This window comes from Ornithorhynchus anatinus, chromosome 19 (assembly GCF_004115215.2).
Source record: "Ornithorhynchus anatinus isolate Pmale09 chromosome 19, mOrnAna1.pri.v4, whole genome shotgun sequence".
Lineage (NCBI taxonomy): Eukaryota > Metazoa > Chordata > Mammalia > Monotremata > Ornithorhynchidae > Ornithorhynchus > Ornithorhynchus anatinus.
In genome coordinates, this window is record NC_041746.1 from 27764717 (window position 1) to 27787134 (window position 22418).

The following is a 22418-nucleotide window of genomic DNA, read 5'->3' on the forward strand; positions in this document are numbered from 1 at the left end:
GTGACATAATGGGTGTCTCTCTAGTGATGGAAGGGAAGGAAAAGAGAAGGGGTTTTATTTCAGCCACAAGCCACATTTGGGCACTGGGAGTTGGAAAGATGGAAAGCATATAAAAAACAAACCCACTCCAGAATCCTAAATTTGTTGCACTTAGAGGGGAAATTCTTACTTCTTGTGGAAAGGAGTAGAACCACTGAAGCTGTTTAAACATAGGAAGGGTTGTAGAAGAATTCTAAAGCTCGGCCATTTTACAGAGGGAATGGAGATGGACCCCAATATCTTCCAGAATAGACTGAGGAAACTTGGTGCATGACTGTCAGGGTTCCTCAGAGAGCACTGTCTACCAACTCTACTATAATGTACTCTCCCAAGCATTTAGTTCTGGGCTCTGCACATGGTTGCAGAGCTGGGCTCTGCTCAATAAATATGGTTGATTGACCCCAAGGGACAGTCTCAAGAATTCTGTAAAATTTGAATTCCAGTGAACTGTCTAGTCCAAATCGGCCCTTCCATACTACAGCTGTGGTCTATTCCAACAATTTTTTTTTAAAAAAAGGTATTTATTAAGGACTTACTAGATGCCTGGCACTGTATTAAGCACTGGAGTAGATACATGATAATCAGTATGGACATAGTCCATGTCCGACATGGGGCTCAGAGTCTTTAATCCCCATTTGACAGATGAGGTAACTGAAGCTAACAGAAGTTAAGTGATTTACCCAAGGTCACAGAGCAGACAAATGGTTGAATCGGGATTAGAACTCAGGTCTTCTGACTCTCGGGTCTGTGCTCTTTCCCCAGACCATGGCGCTTCTCCGAGATTCACTTCCACATGATTATCTAATGGAGCCATCCCCTTGAGAGAACCACTTTTAGTTTCTAATGTGCGTTAAAGCGGTGAGCAAATAAAATGTGAACTGTCACCTTGAATAGGTTATTTATATCATTAAATACAAATTACCGCAATAGTGAAACCCTTAGTGCCCTTCTAGAAAGACGATACAATTACCTCCCCATTGGCTGCAAGTAGGTTACCCTCAGGAGATTTTTCAGCTCTGTGAATCTGCAGTCCCTCTAGTCTTCTCCCATGTTGCAGCTTCTGCAGTTTTTTGTGGGGGGTTTTAATGGTATTTGTTAAGTGCTTAACTATGTGCCAAAGCATTGTGCTGAGCATTGGGATAGATAAAATGTAATCAGGTTGGACACAGTCCATGTCCCATGGGGCTTAGAGTCTTAATTTCCATTTTACAGATGAAGTAACTGAAGCACAGAGAAGTTAAGTGACTTGCTCCAGGTCACACAGCAGACAAGTGGCAGAGCAGGAATTAGAATCCTGGCCCTTCTGACTCCCAAGCCCGTGTAGTTCACAACATGGACCTGTTCCAAGTTCCCCTCCCCTGCAACAAACCTTAGAGAGGTTTTATAACCTCCACCTCCTCCTCTAAACCGGCTGCCTTCCCTATTTCACAATGCATGGGCTTTTGTTCAATCATTTCTGCCATTTATCCCTTCCATTAGTGCAGATAATCAAAAGTTATGTGTAATTCCAAAGACAGTAGGGGCTATCCAATTCTCATTAAAGTTCCTCCCAGAAAAAATAGGGCAACTTTAAATATCTCTATTAACTTCATTCAAATAATCAATCAATAGTGTTTACTGAGTGCCTACTGCTTACAGAGAGCACTGAATTAAGTAATGGGGAGTGGAAAACAGAATTAGCATACAAATTCCTGCCCTCAAGGAGCTCACAATCTCAAGGGGGAAACAGGCAGTTAAATAAATTAAAGATATTAGGAACCAAATGAGTTTATGAGATATGTATATAAGGGCTTTGGAGGTTTGTGAATACTTAGCACTTAGGTGGCATGGAAGCTAAGTGGCAGTTGAGGGAAGAGATGTGGAGAGATTAGAATTTAATTGGAGGGGATGTGACTTCCAAAGGGGTTTTGAAAATGAGAAGAGCAGTGGTCTGTCAGATATGAAAGGGGATAGAGTTTCAGGCAGCCGGGAGAAGGTGTGAGCAAGAGGTAAAGTCAAGAGGTTAGCTTCAGGGGCAAAAAGAGAACAAACTGAGGTGTAGAGGCAGAAGAAGGTAGATAAGTAGGAGGAAGAGAGCTGAAGAAGTACCTTAAAGGCAATAGTCAGAGGAATTATTGCTTGACAAAAAGAGGACTATGCCACCATTGGGATGGAATGGGGAGGCATGTGCAGAATGATATTTTAGAAAAATGGTCCAGGAAACAGAGTAAAGTCTGGATTTGAGAAGGGAAAAAATGGAGGCAGGGAGTTCAGCTAGGAGGCAGATGCAGGATTCAAGTTGGGATACACCAGTGCTTAGAACAGTGCTTGGCACATAGTATGCACTTAAATATCATCATCATCATAGTTTGAAGAAGGGCCAAAATGAAAAATATAAAAATCAAGCTGTTTCTACCAAAAAGAAAAAAATAAATCAATGCTATTTATTGAGAGCTTATTGTATGAAGCACATTGTATTATGCTCTTGGGAGAGTACAATGCCAGAGTTGGTAGCTATGATCCCAGCCTTCAAGGTGTTTACAGTCTGGTGGAAGAGGTCAGAAAGTAAATTACAGATAGGGGAAGCAGCAGAGTAAAAGGGTACATATATAAATACTGTGGGGCTCGGGGTGGGGTGATTATCAAAATGCTTAAGGGATACAGACCCAAATGCAAAGGCAATACAGAAGGGAGGGTGAACAGGGTGGAGAAATGCCAGGTCAGTCACGGAAGGCATCTCTGTAACATTCTGGGCTTGAAATAAGGCTTGAAATAGCATAGTGTAGTGGACAGAGTATGGGCCTGGGAGTCATGAGGTCTTGGGTTCTAATCCCAGCTCTGTCACATATCTGTTGTGTGACCTGGGGAAAGTCACTTCACCTCTCTGGGCCTCAGTTACCTTCTCTGTAAAATGAGGATTAAGACTGTGAGCCCCAAGAGGGAAAGGGACTGTGTCCAATCTGATTTGCTTGTATCCACCCCAGCGTTTAATACATTGCTTTGCACATACTAAGTGCTTAACAAATGCCATAATGACTATTATCCTTATTATTATAAGGAATGCAATTAAGTTTGATGCTCGACTACTTCTGATTAATTTGGGAATTTCTGGACTTGTGGATAGGACAGCACCCATTTAAATAGCATGATTTTCTTTTGGGAGTTAAGGGGAACCTAAATTTTTTGGGAAAGAAAACAGCATTTGTTTTCCTTACTAAAATTACATTTAAGAACAAGTAACTGCAACATAAGAGTATCTACTAAAGCTTCAGGTAATTAGTTTTCATTTACTCTCAGCCACTTGCAGCACTGGCACATATTTTTTTATTTGTAAAATTAAATATAAAGTTTTAACTTTGACATTTAAAACATCATTTTCATAGATACTTCACCCTAGGCTTATTTTACTAAATTAACTATGCAGAGTTTTGACTTTCTAATCTAGCTTTCTACTCAGGTATTTCCAACAGTGGGATATTGGTAACTCAATTTCCATAGACTAGATTTAAAAAGAGACAAAAATACAGCTAGATTTAGCTATGTTAAATAAATGTTGACTGAAAAGAACACTACTGGGAAAGGGAGTATTTAAAGAGCAGATAAAAGAAAAAGAAAATAATTATTAATCCTCTAAAGTAAAAGAAAAACGGTTACTTCTCTCAGATGAAAAGACAATAAAGCTTAAGGTAAAATGTAAAAGTCTGCCATAGCTGATAAATGGTCTTTGTTTACAAGTTTAAAGTGATGCTGCAGATGAAAGTTATAGTCAAGGGTCACGGTGAGGCTTTTTCCGCTACATGGTATTAGAGCTATTCATTAGATTTATAATCTTTTATGTGGTGCCTACAAAGGCATCTTCTCATCCAGTCACTTCACTAATGGGATTGGAAATATTGAAGATATTTCAAAATGGCACGTGAAAACATGACATATCAAAGTGTTTTTAGAAATTGAGAAATGATGCCTTGCATTAGCAGGCAGGCAAGGTTATGCTATGTGCATCAGCCAAACGAAGCACTGGAATAATAATAATAATGATGATGATGACGGTATTTGTTAAGCCCTTACTATGTGCAAAGCACTATTCTAAGCGCTGGGGAGAGGATACAGGTGATCGGTTTGTCCCACGTGGGGCTCACAGTCAATCTCCATTTTACAGATGAGGTAACTGAGGCACAAAGAAGTGACTTGACCAAAGTCACACAGCTAACAAGTGGTGGAGCCGGGATTAGAACCCATGACTTCCCAAGCCCGGACTCTTTCCATTGAGCCACACGGCTTCATTAAGGGATCTGCTTAGGGATCTGCTAAGATGTGGAAGTCGGGTGGGTATTTTCTCTATTTAACTTGAACTACCCTCTTATTTTATTTCTGAATGTCCGTGGAACAGCTTTCATGTTGATGACGGGGGTCATTATGTTTCCCCAGGATGAAATGAAAACATTTAAATGCCTTCATATGCTAAACCACCTCAGTTCAGAAGAATAAGTTTTTCACTGAATTTTCAGGTAGGAAACAGAATATAAAATATATATGAAAAAATAAAAAGATTGACACCATCATGCTTTCTTGGTAAAATACACAACGCTGTCATAACAATATATTAACATCTTTCTGATAGCTATATGGTAACACTATTCATTACTATGAAAAGGTAGAACCCCATTAAAATTTTCAGATGAAAATACGGTAAGATCAACAACCTTATGCAATTTTCAAGTGTTTCTGCGAGAAAAAATGTTTAACCAGACAACTCTTTTAGATCCAGAAAACCTAAGGCTTAAAAAGTACCAATACTGGATATGCTTAATGGTCCATCTTGTTCACTAGTTCAAAGATGCTTGGAGAAAGAAGATGGATGCCCTCTTTGGCACCTACCTTCATGTTCAAGAACACTCTTGTTTTCCTTCTAGTATCTCAATATGACCATTATGCTCCTAAATTGGCTCTTGAACCTATTAATCATCTGGTCTAGATTTCTCATGTGGTCTAGGGGAAAGAACAAATGCCAGGGAGTGAGAGGACCTGGGTTCTAATCTCAGCTCCATTACTTTCCTGCTGGATGACCTTGGGCAATTCACTTAATTTCCCTGAGGCTCAGATTCCTCAACAGTAAAACAGGGATCCAACACCTGTTCTCCCTCCTGTTTAAACTGTTAGCCCCATATGGGGCAGGGATTGTGTCTGACCTGATTATTCTGTATCTGCCCCAGTGCTTAGAACAGTGCTTGATACACAGTAAATGCTTAACAAATACAATAATAATAACCATAAGTGATTTTTTAAAAGCAAATGTGTATCCATGTGATTAACCTCCATCTCACTTCCATATTAACCTTTATTTTTGCCTGATACTCAACATCTGACATTATTTAGAAAATGACTGCCCATTCCTAGTCACGTCTCTCCTCCACCTCTCAGGCACAAAAAAGCTTCCCTCCTATCAGCCCAACTAGATCCTTCCCTTCCATTATGTCACAGTTCAAGGTTTTCCTCCTCAAGGAAAACTCAGCTTAGCCTTAGTTGTTCTCTTGCAAATCAACATAATCCATGCCCTACTTCAAAGCCTCGGCTCTTATTATAAATTCTCACTCTGATGGTATAAATTTGTCTGGCCTCCTTGAAATCAACCATGCCCACGAATTCCTGGTAGGGTGCTATGAATCCTGCAATGTAGCTACTAGATGTTGATGATGACGGAGACGATGGCTTCTGCTGTGGTTTGCTCTGGACACCAAGTCTCCCTCATTCCGGGTCTCTGACAAGACCTGAGAGTTTCAAAGCAGGGCTGGAAAGACTGGCAGGTTTGTGACCTATTTGCTCTTTGAAGCCAAAGAGCCTCCACCACTCCCTTATTGTCTCTGCCACCTTAACCTCCCCACAATGACAAATCAGGGGCAATGCTGAGGACCAATGCCAATTTTGTGGCTGGGGTAGTAAGGATGCTGGATCTTTTCCTTTGGGGATGGAATAATACAGAATTCAATACAGAATACAATACAGATTGTTCCTTGCCGGGTGCAATCCCTCTGCCAGTCCCTCCCTGACACCATCCCCAAAGTTCGCGGGGGAGGCGAGAAGCAACAAAAAGAGAAAAGGAATGGGGCAGACCCTTGTCATTTCCCTACCCTATTTGCCCTCCCTCCTGCATCATCTACTTGGGTCTGCTGTACCCCTTAAGTGCTTTATTACTCATCCCAACCTCAGCCCCACAGCAGAACTTATCCTTATCCTCAGCTGCTTCCCCTCTATCTGCAATTTATTTCCAAGTTTGCTTCCCCTGCTATATTGTAAATTCCTTGTGGGAAGGGATCATGCTGTACTCTCCCAGGGGATTAGTATATGCTCTGCACACAGTAAGTGCTTAGTTACTACCACTGATTGATTCACCTTGACATGCTTTCGGGGCTTTGGAAAAGTGCCTGGGGGCATCATAACCCATGTGGCTAAAGTTAATTTTTCCAGGCCCCCCCTTAAATGCCCAAGAGTGGAGGAACTTGGATGGCCAAGGGGCACAGTGGCAGCCTAGAAACTGGGGCCTTCTGACTCCAGGAACCCTGGAGTGCCCATGGCCTGAGGATATATTGCTAAGGCTTTCCAAGCCCAAAACAGCAGCATCTAGAGGAAAGAGCACAGCCCAGGGAGTCAGAAGAATTGGGGGTTCTAATCCTGGCTCCACCATTTGTCTCTGTGTGACCCTGGACCAGCCACTTAACTTCTCTCTGCCTCTGTTACCACATCTGTAAAATAATGATAAATCAGTCTCTCCAATCTCTCAGACTGTGATCCTCATGTGGGACAGGGACTGTGGCCAGGAAATATGTCTGTTATATTGTTATACTGTATTCTCCCAAGTGTGTAGTACAGTGCTTTGCACACAGTAAGCGCGCAATAAATACGATTGACTGAATCCAATCTGAAACTGATGAGCTTGTATCTACCCCAGAGCTTAGTACAGTGCCTGGCACACAGTAAGCGCTTAACAAATACCATAAAACAAATAAATAGTATTTTATCTACTCCAGCACTTAATACAGTGCTTGGCACATAGTAAGCACTTAACAAATACCATTATTAATTATCCACTCTGTTTCTGAGGCAAACACAGAGAGGGAGGAGTGTGGCATGAGAAGCAGCATGGCCTAGTGGAAAGAGCATGGGCCTGGGACTGGGTTCTAATCCCAGTTCTGCCACTTGTCTGCTGTGTGACTTTGGATAAGTCACTTACCTTCTCTGGGTCTCAGATCTCTCATCTGTAAAATGGGAATTAAACCCTACGCCCCCTTACTTAGACTGTGAGCCCCATGTGGGACAGGGACTGTGTCCAACCTGATTAGCCTGCATCTACCTCAGCGCTTAGTACATAGCTCGGCACAAAGTGCTTAACCAGCACCATTCTAGGGAAAATACAACTTTAGTCCTGTTCTGTGCCTCCTTCTTCAATGCACCCAGGAGAGTCTGACCACAGCTTGCCAAGGTAGTCTGACCATCACTTTCCTGCCTCAGAAAAAAGTCAGTATTGATTTCTACACCGGCATCTGAACAACGACCTGTAACTGTCGCCCAAAATGTTCAGTTCCATCCAGTATTTACCCACACCAGATTTTGGATTCCAACCACAAAACTGCTTTGGAAGAGCAAACTGCATGCTCACTCTGATAAGGAGCTATCCATAATTTAACTCAAGGATGTTGGTGTCAACTATGTTTAGATGAATAAACATGAAATACTGGGATTTCACGCTCCTCATGCTTACAGAAGAGCATGTGTTTTAGTTGATAATGGAATAAAAACTAACCACCGGTACTTACTTGATAAGGTTCATCAAGAATGTTGGAAAGAAAGACTTTAAAAGCCTTGATTGATTAAGCTTGTCCTGCCTGAGCTGCTGGGGACACTGAAATACATGAATGAGAAAAATTGTTTGACATGCCATCTGAATCTTGGGGGCTCTTCAAGGGACGAGTTGTGAGGAACGTAACATCCCACACTGAGACACTGTAACCACAAACATCAAGAGAGTTCTTGTACCAAGTTCTTTTTCTGAGTCATTTCTTTTCATGCCATGATAAAATACCACGATCGACAATCAAGGTATATGTTTTACCTACTTGGCACTAATTAGAGTGTACGCTCCTAAAGGGCCTGCCTGTGTCTTTCAAATGTTTGTGTAGTTCGGAATCTATTTATTAGCGAGGAGACAGTACATCTGCTTAACCCAGGGCCGCACTGCAAACCTTAATTTGTACTGAGGTCACAACCGCAACATCAATTAGCCGCTTGAAACTTCTGACCACTCCGCTAACAAATCAAAGCCATCCCTAACCCTCTCAGCTATTCACAACTAATACAGACACTCTCTTCCCCCAATCCTTCCTACGTTGTCAACTCTCTCTTGGTCTCAGTTATTTCTATTTATTAAATGGGGATGCAGACCTGCCAGGTACCCTGAGATCCTGGGAAAAGTGTAACATGCCTATCACCCTCATTCTCCCAGTGGCTCTTAAAGTTTCAGCAGTGTGAAAGTCAAAAGTTTTTCAAGCAGACACGTTGACACGACACTTTTGGATCTGAACTGAGGTGAAGAGCAAAATAACCAATTGAAAAATCAGCCAGTGGAAATTTTGGCAGGCTGCATGTACTTACTCATAGAGAATTTAGCCAGAAAACTGGGGCTAACACCCTATTGTTGCAAAAATGTTGAGCAACTTTTAAGGTGCAAAACATTAAGTGCCTGTGTCTTACCTACAAAGCAATATCTTCAGGAGCCTACCAGCCTCTAGCTTATACCCAACTAGAACATTAACAGGGGCAACCCAGGGGCCGAGAAAGTAGCCACATTTCTGTACAATTAGAAAGACAGTGCAAAATACCAATTGGGTCTGATCCTATTTTACTTTCAATACCTAACAAGATAATAGCCATGGGGTTTTATATATATATAAATGTCTTGTAGCATCCTCTGATCCTCCATTCTAAATGCATAAAACAATGGCCAATATTTTACTGGGGCTGGTCGGGCTTGGTCTTGGGCCGAGTTTTTAAGACGCAGGTGCTGCTGAGTTTCAAAGCCTCGGTGCTTAGCACTCCCCGCTCTGATATCCCTCTGTGCAGAACCAGCTGCCAAGGGGAGTTCAAGGGTGGTTGGCAGTGGATCAGAGTAAGGACGAGGAAAGAGAAAACCAGTGACTGGGTGGGAGGTGAGTCGGGAAGTAATACTGTAGGAAAGGGAAAAAAGAATGCACATACACCAAATCAAGCTACCCACCTAGATCAAACAAGGAAACAAGCAGAGCCCCTGCCGGTTTGAGGAATGGGAGCAAGTTCTGTTCCTTTAAGGAAGCATGAAAGTTAAGGGACAGTGGACAAAGCCAAAATATTAGAAAAAAAATGTGTGGCAGGGAAAACATTCAACGACAATGAGAAACATTTGAAATGAAGCAAAAACAATGCAGCAAAGGTGAATATATAAGGCAAAGGAGAGAGAGAGAAGAGATCACAGTAAGAAAGACAGAGATCAAAAATGGAAAGTCACCTACATGTATCTTGGCCTCAAACAAGAAATTCTATTAGGGTATACCTAATTCAAAAATCAGTTATGCCAACTGACAGAGGAAAAAAACATAAACAGGTAATCCACACACTTCCTTTTAGCCAATGCTTCATTCCCTTCCCAAGCCCTTTACAAGTTTTAAAGGATCTATCCTGATACAGTGATTGAAATTTCACCTTCTTTAACTTCCACCCCAACCTTGCACAAGCTTCAGAGAAATGAAATGATTAGGAGGAAGAAAGAATAGATGGAGGGGGAGGCAAAGACCAAAGGCCTGCATAAAACTCAGCCTGGAAAATCAGCCCCTTGGTGATCAAAAATCAATCAAGTGTGGAAGAGGAAAATCAACTTTTCCAGAGAACTTAGATTGTTAAAACTGTAAAGCTGCTGTTTGGGGAAAGGGTTTAAGAACTGGAACTTGGCAAAAGCTCAAATCTTCGAATCTTTAAGATTAAAGGTGGAACTTTCCACTGTCTTTAAGAGTAAAGAGAAAAAGATTTAGCTGCAAAAAGCTAGACTATGTGGTCCAACCGACAAGATAAACAAAGATAAGCCAAACAACTTCTTCTCCCTCTGAACCTGAATATTAGTAAAAATCACTCATGTGTCAAAAAGAACAAGATTAAAATTAACACACAAATTGCATCCACAAATGGAATATATTTGAAAATAAATAAATGTGTTATCTTCCAAAGCAGATAAGGACACAGAAGACGAGAATCAGAGGATAATGGAAAGGATTATAATCAGATTCTAGAGATATTACAAGGAAATTAGAAAGAATACATTAGCTACCTTAATCTAATTGGGGGTCTAAAACTAGAGGAAAAACTTAAAAAGGCAACTATTCTGCTGCTTTATGGTTTCAATAGTCCCCATTAACTAAAGCTTAAATAGACCAAATATTTCACTAAAAATCAAGTCTTCGCAGTATCTAGGGCTGCCTCTGAACTAGAATGATTGATTTTTTTTTTTAAAGAACTGGTAAATCCTTAAGAATTTTTTTTTAAATCATTATATTCAAATCCATGCTTTAACTTCACTGAAATCATTTCACCTTGACAACAAATCATTTTCAGCAAACATGCAAAACTCAATCCTATGGATGAACCACTTATGCACCCACATTCGTATGTGAGCTGCACTTCTAAAAAGCTTTGTAAAATGATATGCAATATAATACATTATTAAATTTTAAAAAGAAAATGAATTACTATCTTGCTGATCCAGTGTAAATGGTTTATGGGAGGGAGATATAAGAGGAAGGAAGACAGAGAGGCATAAAGAGGAACTGGAGAGAGAAGTTGAGCATAGATGGAAAAGAAAGGTGATGGGGAGCAAAGAGATGTGGAACAGGGAGTTGAAGAGGAATGGGATCTTTTTAAGAAAATCAGGTAGAAACACAAAACCCAATTCCAAAGTTTAAAAAGAATCTGTATTCAAAAGCACCTGGGAAAATTCAATTTCCACATATACGAACAGTGCTATCTAGAAAGAAATGTTAATGCAAAAAGTGTTTATTTTAAAATATCTGATTGATTGGAGTCTGCTGAAATACTGTCACATGCCTTCTTAACAATACTAAAAAGCGTCAAAGAAAGCATAAGCCCTGGAGAAAATCAAAATTTGTCATTCTACTTTTTTATGGTAGGGTCTATGTCAAGCACAGTTCTAAGCAATGGGTTAGATGCAATCAGATCAGACACAGTCCCTTTCCCACATGGGGCTCAAAGTCTAAATAATAGGGAGAATCCCCTTTTTTCGCTTGAGAAAACCGAAGCTCCGAGAAGGTACAGAATTGCCCAAGGTCACACAGCAAACAACTGGCAGAGTTGGGATTAGAGGTTTGTAAATAATAGCGGTTTCATTATGATTAGTACAGCCCCTCAGGCTTAATGATAAGGTATACAGTTTAGAATGCACTGGCTCTACGTTCTCTAGAGACTATATATTTTGTATGTGGCACCTTCACCCACGGACAGCCTAAAATAGCCTTTATAAGCTTCCAACCTGAACACTACCCATCACGGATATGACTCAAAAATTTGGCAGGTCACTACCTAAATATGGAAGTTGGTAACGTCTGAGGTTCTTGTTAGGGAACACAGATCGATATACTTCAGGCACTGGGAACCCAGAGCCTTCATTCTGCTGCTCCACACTGCACTGCATAAAAATCTTAGGGGAGATTAACTTGGACCAAGAAGAAGAAATGGAGACACAGCGAACATACCTCTGCAACCAGCTTTGTGGGCGTCCTCATTATAATCATCATCGATGATATTTATTTATCACTGTGCAGAGCACTGTACTAAGCTCTGGGGTGAATACAACACAGTTGGCAGACCCATGCCCTGCCTACAACAAGCTTACACTATAATCCGGATTTAATGCCACCCTACCACCTAGTACATGGACAAACACACACACACACACACACACACAAAAAGACCAATAACTGCTGAATTAATCCAGATATGCCCCTTTCCTCCCTGCAATTCACTTTCCCCTGCGACCAGAATAGGAGTGAGAGCTTCCAGAGATCAAAGGCAACCTTTTACAATAAACCCGGTTTCTTTTCTCCTAAAGGACTCTGTGAATTACCATATTTATATTTTGTGGCTGTCATACACTAGAGGATATTAAATGATCTCACCAGAAGCCCTTTAAACAAAATTAATGGCTTATGTCAAAGAAGCCTGTGGAAAAGGAAAGACAAGAAGTTTTTATTACTATTTCTTAATGGCTATAAGTACTTTCAACTTATGGCAAAGCCAAAATGGTAGAAAAGTGATTTTAATCACAAAATGAGAGTTTTAGAAATCATTCTCTCTTTCCTCACTGATTTCTATCATGTAAAACCATAAGAAAGGTCAGCTTGGGTCTAACTGGAGGTTCACCCAGGCCAACATTCTGGGCCCAACAGTAGTAGCAAAGGATACCCCCCTCAATATGATTAGGAATTTATTCCCTTCCAACCACCCACTGATTTTTTTTAAGCTCTTCTCAGGCCTTCTATAATTCCCTTACTCTTCCCTCTCATACCTTTTTACTTACACCTGCTTCCCTGGAAAATGCCCTCCTTTTCCAGTGTGTATGTTAAAAAAAAATTAGCAATATACTGAAAATCAATTGGTCATGCTTAAACTTTCCTAACTGAATAATATCCATTGTGATTGGGGTTTTTTTTTAATCTGTCTAGGGGCAGATGTAAAGTAAATTGAATGGAAAATGTTGGCTTTCTGCAGATGTGTGATCAACAAGTCTCAGTAGGACAAAGGAATTGGTCCTCATTTGAACCTGTTCTGTAAGATTCAGTAGTCTATGCATGCTTCATGCCACATTCCACCTAGTAGCAAAGCAAGCAGCAGTTTTACTGAGCACTCATTTGGGGCAATGCACTGCAGTGGTAGTAGTAATAATAATAAATGGTATTTGTTAAGGGCTAGGTGCCAACCAGTGTATTGAGCACTGGGGCAGATACAAGTTAATCAGGTTGGACACAGTCCCTGTCCCACACGGGACACTCAGTCTTAATCCCCATTTTACCGATAAGGTAACTGAGAAACCGAGAAGTTAAGTGATTTACCCCAAGTCAGTAAGCAGACAAGTGGCAGGTTTGGGATTAGAATCCAGGTCCTTCTGACTTCCAGGCTTGTTCAGATGAGCTGGATTCCAACAAGATGAGTCTGATTTATTTAATGTCTACCTAGTTTATTTTACTAATAATTATAATAATAATAATGGCATTTGTTAAGCACTTACTATGTGCCGGGTATTTTATTAAGTGCTGGGGCAGATACAAGATAATTGGATCAGACACAGTCCCTGTCACAAGACTCAAAGTCTTAATCTCCATTTTACAGATGAGGTAAGTGAGGCACAGAGAAGTGAAGTGATTTGCCCAAGGTCACACAGCAGACAAGTGGCAGAGTGGTGCCCATTCCCAAGATGAAGAAGAGATTGGTAAAAATGCAAAGATGCCTCACAGATAATGTATTTATCCATGTTTTTAACTATAGAAGCATTAGAAAATTAGGAAAAAATATCTGTGCATAGAAACCTTACAATTTATTTTTCCCTGCTGAGCTAGAGTCAGAGAAAACAGGCAGAAATGGAGATGCTGATAGTATTTGGACCATTGTAAATATATACTGGGAACTCCATTTGGAAAAACAAGTCTGCTACCAGCACTGGGCCAGAGGATTTTGACAACATTTATATCCTGGCAGGCTGAACCTAATGCAATACTTTCCACAGTTAATCCTAAAATCCAAAAAATGACTCTCAGTTCTTTGGGGGCTCTGGAATATGCTCAGGTCATCTCCATCTAACAGAAAACCATTTTACTTTTTGAAACTCCACAGAGTTCTTTACCAGACCAAAAACTGGCTCAAAGATTTTAATGACTGCCAACTGTAATTTAAATGTACTCTTCTATATTATACCATCCCTCAATAGCCAAGATTTTTCAATTATTTTCAACATAGGATGGATACTTTTTCTAAATCACCATAACTGATAACAATTCTAATTTACAGTTACCCTTGCACAGATAACTAGCAGCCACCTTCAAATAAGTAAAATGTATATTTACTGTGAATAGTAAAAGATACTGAAATAAAGAATCACCTAAATGATAGAAATAATACATTCATTCTAATATGAACAGTCGTCAATCAATTGTATTTATTGAGGGTTTACTATGTGCAGAGCACTGTACTAAGTGCTTGGGAGTGTGCTGGGAGAGAACAAAACAACAAAATTAGCAGACATGTCCCCTGCCCATTACAGTTGCGGGGGAGACAGACATGAATATGAATAAAGTCATGTAAAATAAAGAAGGGAACTCAGAGGTTATCCAATATGGGTTAATTCCAGAATTTCTCTGAAGAATTCTGCTAAGAAGGCCCTTATGCTTTTACCAGGCATTCCAAAGGTCAGCTATGAAAACATCTGCAGTGTATTAAAACTACAGGCAAACAGAAATCTTCAAAGAGTAACAGGTTCTTCAGGAGAGACAGTGACATCTTGTGGAAATCACGACCTTTCAGTACATAATATTATTATTCGTTTCCTATTGAAGCTGGAAACAGACATATCACATATCTAGTATTTGACACTTGAAAGGAATGCTTAATTAAAAAAAAATTTCAAGGATTTGAAGATGAAGGCATTTATTCTATTTCAAAATAAGAAATATACAAGGGGAAAGTACAGGGAATATTATTTGACAGGTGCTATCACCAAGCTGATCCTACCATTGAGACGCTGAGCACACATGGACAGTGACTAGTGTCCATTCTCATTATTTTGTATTAACCCCAGCACTTAGCACAGTGCTTGGGACATAATATCAATTGTTTTTAATAGTAATCACAAATACCAGAATTTTTGCTATTATTATTTCTAGCTGAACCATTCACTCATTCAACAATATTTACTTAATGATCTGAACGTTGACCTTGTTAATCCTACCACCAACCCTTTGCCCACATCCTCCCTTGGGCCTGGAAATCCCTCCCCCTTCATATCTGACAGCCCACCACATTCTCCATCTTCAAATGCCTCCTAAAATCACATTCTCCGAGTGGCCTTCCTAAGCTCTTTATTTCCCTTATCTGCACTCCCGTCTGCATCATCATCTACACACTTGACTGTGTACCCCTTAAGCACTTTGATACTTCTCTCCACACCCACAATCCTTATGTAAATATTCTTATACTCTACATTTCCCTTTTCCCTGGTCTATTTTGATGACTGTTCCCTCTATAGACAATAAGCTCCTTGTGGGAATAGATCTGGTCTACCAATTTCTTTATATTGTGCTTTCCCAAGTGCTTACTACAGTGCTCTGCACAGAGTAAGCATTCAATAAATATCATTGATTGACCGACTGATTGAATGCCTCCCACATACAGAGCACTCTACTAAGTCCTGGGGGAAAATACAACAGAGAATAAGTTAGCCATGCCCTCTGGCTGACTTAGGAGCTCAAAATCTAATAAGATTGTGTGGAGAGGGAGGGAGGCAAGAGACACCCAAGGAGAGATTGAAATGAAAAACAAAACAAAACAAAATTTAAGACAATTATTACATCAATCGCAACCATAAGAGGTAATATGAGTTACGGACAGTGGAACGGATTCCAGGCAGCTCCTCTAGACAGCAGACAGGTCCAGACTCTAAAAAGACCCCAGTGGTGGAAGGGAGTGGGGTGCAGGGAATTTGGGAGGGAGGAGGCCTCTGTGGGCTCCTCCAACCTGAGCAGACCATGGTACTCCACTGGTGAGGAGGCAGCCAAGGATGGAGCATCAGCTTCTCTGATTCCTCCACCCAGTCTGGGCAGGCCTCCCGACCCCTCAATTCTGTAACATCAGTGAGGTGATGTATGGCTTCCTGATCTAATTTTTCTTAATTTACATTAATTACGGGTGACAATGCACTGGAAAATGGTATCTGGGAGCTAGTACCAATGAACTTTTCAATGGTTTGGAAATGGTTCCATCTGAAGAGCCGGGCACCGTATTTCTGAAAGCCTTTCACCCAGCCATTCAGAGGTGAATGCATGCAGATGACTATTTTGGAAATCCATGCCAGAGAAAACAGAAAGAGTTTGAGAACATTCTGGAAGCAGGGTGGCCTCATGGAAAGAGCACAGGTCTAAAAGTCAGCAAACCAGGGTTTTAATCCTGACTCCACCACTTGTCTACTGTGTGACCCCGGGCAAGTCATTTAAACTTCTCTGTGCCTCAGTTACCTCATCTGTAAAATGGGGATTAAGATTGTGAGTCCTATATGGGACACGGACTTTGTCCAACCTGATTATTTTGTGCCCAGATCTTAGTGTAGTGCCTGACACACAGTGAATGCTTAACAAATACTATTTAAACAAACAAAAAAAGCCACTCCTTTGATTAGGAACTCAATTGGAAGAGGTCCAAAAGTCACCATCTAAATGCTAAACAAAGCAAAACCAAAAAAGGCTTCATGGGCAATCCAAAAATTGCAAGCTTTCCCTGAATTCCATAATCCCTGCAATACACTCTGAATGGACATAATCAGATTGCAAACACTTCAGTGGCAGGAACCATGCCTTCTAGTTCTATTGTATTCTCTCAAACACTCGTTAAAGTGCTCTGCAAATATCATATGCTCAATAATAGAGACAGATTAATAATTAGGAACTAAGAGCAAAAGAAGATTATCTGTATCTTTTGCTATCCTAAACCAGAAAATCTCATGTTAATAGAGTATAGGGAAACCACCAGAAAATAGAGGCAATTAAGAAAGTAGCATGGAAGGACCGTGGCCTACTGGCTAAACATCACTAAAATTTGCCCTTTCTTCTCCATCCAAACTGCTTCCACACTGATCCAAGCACTTAAGTCAAGATGACTTCTGCATCTGCCTCCTCGCTGACCTCCCCGCCTCCTGTTTCTCCCTACTCTAACCCACACTTCACTCTGCTGCACGAATCATTGATCGACAACATTCAGTTCAAGTCTCCCCACTTCTCAAGAACCTCCAATGGCTGCCCATCAACTTCTGCATCAAACCACAACTCCTTACCATTGGCTTTAAATCACTCAATCAGTTCGCCCCTTCCTAACTCACCTCACTAATCCCTAAAATCAACCCAAGGAACCTTTTTGATTTCGGAAAGAATACCCCAATATATTGCATGCCCAACTACTAATTAACACTGCAGGGTCAGTGCACGGTGCCTGAAAATTATATCGCAAAAAAAGGAATGAAGTCCAAATGTCAACTTTGGAATTGCCAACAGCAGTAGCAGCAGGACTCTCAATTCAATAGACTAGATTTCTTACTTGAATTAGATTTCAATCCAATAGGAATCTGTTTCATAACCATTTTATTAGGGCAATGCTCTGAAGTCTCAAAACTACTATTAGAAAGGCTAAAACTACGTAGGTTTTTTTTAAAAAACAACAACTTCACATCAACTTTTCTAAAGGATGGAATTTACTTTACACCTTTAGAGTAACTTTTTTCCATCCCCCACTAATTTTTGCAGTACAGGAACCCTTGGAATATAATCAAGTAAACAAATCAACCAAGTGCTTTAGAGTGCTTATTCCTAGTTAATTGGTCACATGCTGTGATTTTTGTGTTTCCATGAAACCTAGCAGTATTTTTAAAACGATGATAGATAAATACCTTGTAATACTCTCTTAACATTCTTTGAATAGCTAGCTTCTTAGCACTGGGTTCATACCCATGTCATAAATTCACTCATTTAATGAAAACCATTACATAACATTCTTTACCTGAAAAAGAAAACTGCTCATATGCTATCTGAATAATTCATGTTGAGAAATCTGTTCCACATAATCTTGCCAGGAAATACTTCATATTAAGGGCCCAATTTCCAAAAACTGTCACCTTTATTGTACATATAAATTATGCAGCTACACACATGAACTTTAAGAAGTCATTTTTGAAATCTGTGCCTCAAATATTAATAGTCTGATGTTTTTCTTCCCATAAGACCATAACTAACAATCCAAGCTATTGTGAAAAGGTACTACAAATTCCCACTTTGTTAGCACCTTGCCTCAAATAGTTCTATACTTTTTAAAAAGTTTTTCTCCTTGGGAAAGCTTAAACCAAAAGTATCAAACGGCCAAGTTTGACCCAAGTTGGCTTGGGTCTCCCATGCCCGCCAGAAACGTGGTTTTCAAGAGAGAAGGGAGGAGGAATATATTGCCATGTGAAGGGATCAGGAAGCTCCAGAGAGATAGAGAGAAATAGAGAAAGACAGAGAGAAATAGAGAAAGACAGAGACAGAGAGAGACAGACCTCGAGCAGAGCACTTCCTGAGTAAATACACTCTTTTGACACAGCTAGGTGTCCAATGTTTTTCTTTAACAGAAGCCCACCCGAGTCATAGCAGTGCAGATATCTACTGTCTTTAAGACAAGTCCACCCTGGTCATGGCTGTGCAGTTTAAGAAAACCCAGCTTCCATTTTTCTATGCCAAACCTACTTCCTCAGGGTTTTTTCTTTTGGCCTTTTTAATGGTATTAGTTAAGTGCTCACTGTGTGGCAAGCACCGGACTAAGTGCCAGAGTAGTAGCTTTTACTAGTAATTAAAGATTCAGTATTAGATTTTTGGGTACAGGTGCAAATACAGATCTTAACTAGCAAAATGAGACCTTTTGCATTCTATTGAGGAAAATGGGTGTTTCATGCTTATGGATTACACCTATCATTCATTATCCAATGTTAAAAAGAAACTGATTAGTATGATTTTAGTCAACTCAGTCAAAATACTCCAGAGGAAAAGGAATGAAATGCTGAAGCCAAAGTCAACTTTGTAGCACGGTCTCCAAGTGAGAAAGCCTTGTAACTAATACCAGCATTAAAATTAAATAGTGTAACTGCAAAAGAGAATGAAAAATAGAGCACTACAATGTGGGGTGGCTATTCAGTACAAAGAAGGGTTTCAGCACTGAAGAAATTTAAGAAATGTCTCTTTGGCCCTGAAGGCTTCATATTTCTAAATAAAATATTTTGAAAGACTGAAAGTACAGCCAAAGGCGGCAATTTGCTTGATCACATGACAAGCCATAATAAATCTTAAAACGTTTTAATAAACTAGGAATGCATGATATGATGGCATGTTTGGGCTATTCAAACAGTCAGTGACATTTATTGAGCACTGACTGCGTGCAGAGCGCCATACTAAGCTCTTTGGAGAATACAACAAAGTTGGTAGATGCAATCCTTGACCATGAAGAGAAGAGCATTTTCAAACCTTTTTTTTTTTTGCCTTATGCAATGCAGTTACCTTGGATCACATATAGGTAAACATTTTTAATCTAGCTAGAATTTCTATTTTTATTTCCTTAAGATTATGTTTATTTCTATTCTTAAAAAAACTAGATTTAAGAGGAATGAAAATTCAAATGTTCAAAAAATAGTGAGGTGGTAAAATAAAAGTTTAAAAGATGTTAATAAATTATTGTTTTCTGATCAAGGCCATTTAAAGGGATGTTGCATTTAAATTCAAAAATAGTACAAGAAAAGTGAATACACATACCCTTCTCCACCCATTCTCGTTATCTTTAGACGAAAATCCACAGAATTCAGGCTTGGAGGCTTCCATTTCAAAATATCATCACATCGACCAGGTTTGTATTTCTAAAGTAAATTAAAATAGTTTTAGTGAATCAACATTACTTAGTTCAGTGTTTTCACATAATTTTCAAAAATACTTGGGAAATTATGACTATAACTGCGTCCTTTGGGTTCTTTCATATTCTTCAACCAAAAATGAAATCAGGGTGCATAACAAAGAAGCAAGCTCACTGTCTACTTTTGTATAGAAAATAGTGATGTAGCCATAACTGTGCCCTATCACAGATTGTAAATATTCGCCATTTCATATTTCGCCTGACTGATAATTGCCAGAGCAGATGGTTGATAACAGTTCTCTCCATAAAATGCTTGAAGAATATAGTTCTCTGCTATCAATACAAAAACTATTTTTTAATGAAGTATTTATAAGTACAGCATCACTGGGGTTCTTCACTGTTTTTCTCTTTTTGGATGCAGTCCATGGCTAAATTTGATCCCTTCTTCCCACGTACCATTCAGCAACTGTATCTGTCCCTTCCTCCTAAATCCAGTGATAAATCTAAACTCTATTCCCTGGTCATTTCCCACCCTCCTTACAAGCTTATCTGCTTCCAGTAATTTCATCATTTTGGAAAAGGATGGTCACTAGCTTTCTCATAAGAATCTGATTAATGACAAGTAGATCTAGCAGTTCTTCATTTTTAAAGATGGTGCTTTCCAACATCTATTATTCTTGCTTTCAAACACAGCTGAAAAGACTGACATCACTGACTGTTTGCATGTGAGACTAGAACCTTGCTATGTTAATAGGATTGTCCCATACAGTGTCCATTTCTATCTTCACGCTTGCCACTTACAATCCCCTTACCTCCGTGAAGCCTATGCTCGAGGACAGCAATCCCCATCTCAATTCCTAACTCCGAGGCTGATGTTTTGCTGCAGTGGGTTCTCAATGCCATTTCCCACTGTTTGAGACTGTATCTTCACACTGTTCCTTTTCCCTAGCTCCCTAGAGATGTTTGAAGATCCTCTCATAGTCGATTCTCCTCGCATGTCCTTCCCAGTACAGCTTTCTGCTTTAATACTGGTAAGCTGACTGCACCTGGGAACTCTTTAACTCATAATCTTGGTCTGCCACTTGAAGGTGAGTATGGTTCATTACTGATGCTGGCTCAACTGTTCAACTGAAGGAGGTCCGGGTTTCAAAGCCGGATTAAAAGATATGACATGGCCTTTCAGACCCCCAACTTCATGTGGAGCTTCACTGCCCTTTCGCATTCTTTGTTTTACAGTCTCTCCAAAACCATGACGGACTTTTTGATTCCATTTTCTATCTCTGAGTATTTATATATCAATGGGCAACGTACTGGCTAGGTAGCAGAATTCAGAGACCACACTGCTTTATCAGTCCGGTAATTCCCCCAGGGATTTCACTAATTATCCTCCACACCCTAAAGTGGTTGTGCCACTATCTACATTCAGACCTAATTGCTCACCATCAGATTCTAGACCACCTAAAATTACTTTCCTTTTTTTACTTCCTTTACCCATTTCCCTGAACTCCACAGAAAATAATCTTCTGGCTTCTCCTAGCAATCAATACTATTTATTGAGCACCTATTCCACTAAGCATGCACTAGAGGCAAACGTAAATTAATTGGGGAATGCCTCCTGAAGGAGAGGGCATTTCAGGAGGGTTTGCTTTGCTTGCTCTTCATTCACTTTTCCCCATTCCTCAATTGAACCTTCTCACATACCCCTCCCAAACACATGATAATGCCAAGCCTCAGCAGATTTGCCCATTCCACAGTTTTAAAAACATGGGATGCAGCGTGACTCAGTGGAAAGAGCAGGAGTTTGGGAGTCAGAGATCAGGGGTTCTGATCCCAGCTCTGCCACTTGTCAGCTGTGTGACTTCGGGCAAGTCACTTCACTTCTCTGTGTTTCAGCTACCTCACCTCATCTGTAAAATGGGGATTATGACTGTGAGCCCCACATGGGACAACCTGATTATCTTTTAACCACCCCCTTCCCCCCAAGAGCTTAGAACAGTGCTTGGCACATAGTAAACACTTAACAAATGCCATCATCATTATTATTATGGGATGGACTATCCATGGTGAACAGTTATTTTTCCCTACATGTATAAAGTTATCCATTTATTACACAAAATTACCAACTCCACCTTTAAGAAAACAATGAAATTACATTGCTTTCTAAGGTGATATACCAATAGCATGTTTCTAGAAAAGAAACTAAAAAGTAAACCAAAAGTAAAATGAAAAGAAACACACCCTGATACTCAACCTTTTCGATTTTATTCCCCTTCAGAAGAAGCAGGTAAAACAGTTTGACATTCTCCCAATGGTTTCAAAGTTTTTACTTGTTAGTCAGTCGCTAAAATTAATGTCTGAGGCTGACTCTCAAAGACATTTCCTTTTTAAAGCTACTTACTTTTGAAGAATATATTTATATTTCCTGATGAGCAAAACATAATATTACAAAAATACGTAGCAAGATGAATTGCATTGGAATCCTGCCACCTTTTGATTATGCTTCTGAAGGAAGATGACAGAAGAGTAATTTAAGAATCGTTTGCATTGGAAATATTCTGCTTAGAATCCAAATTATCTCTCTTATGAATAAAATTAATCATAGCAACTTTAATAGATTTCACAAAACAAACTCAGAACTGAGGGCAGTTAAACAAAGTAGTTGAACTAATGATATAGCATGTAGGTAA

The 22418-nt window shown here is 39.8% G+C and overlaps 1 protein-coding gene across 2 annotated transcripts in view; it reads right to left on the reverse strand.

Annotated features, from left to right (window-relative positions):
• RNGTT (RNA guanylyltransferase and 5'-phosphatase) overlaps positions 1-22418 on the reverse strand; it is a 229558-nt gene that overhangs the window by 69221 nt on the left and 137919 nt on the right. For both annotated transcript variants that reach the window (XM_029047073.1, XM_029047074.1), the window contains one exon: positions 19638-19738. In XM_029047073.1, the coding sequence (XP_028902906.1) occupies positions 19638-19738 (101 nt within the window). The remainder of the gene's footprint in view (positions 1-19637; positions 19739-22418) is intronic.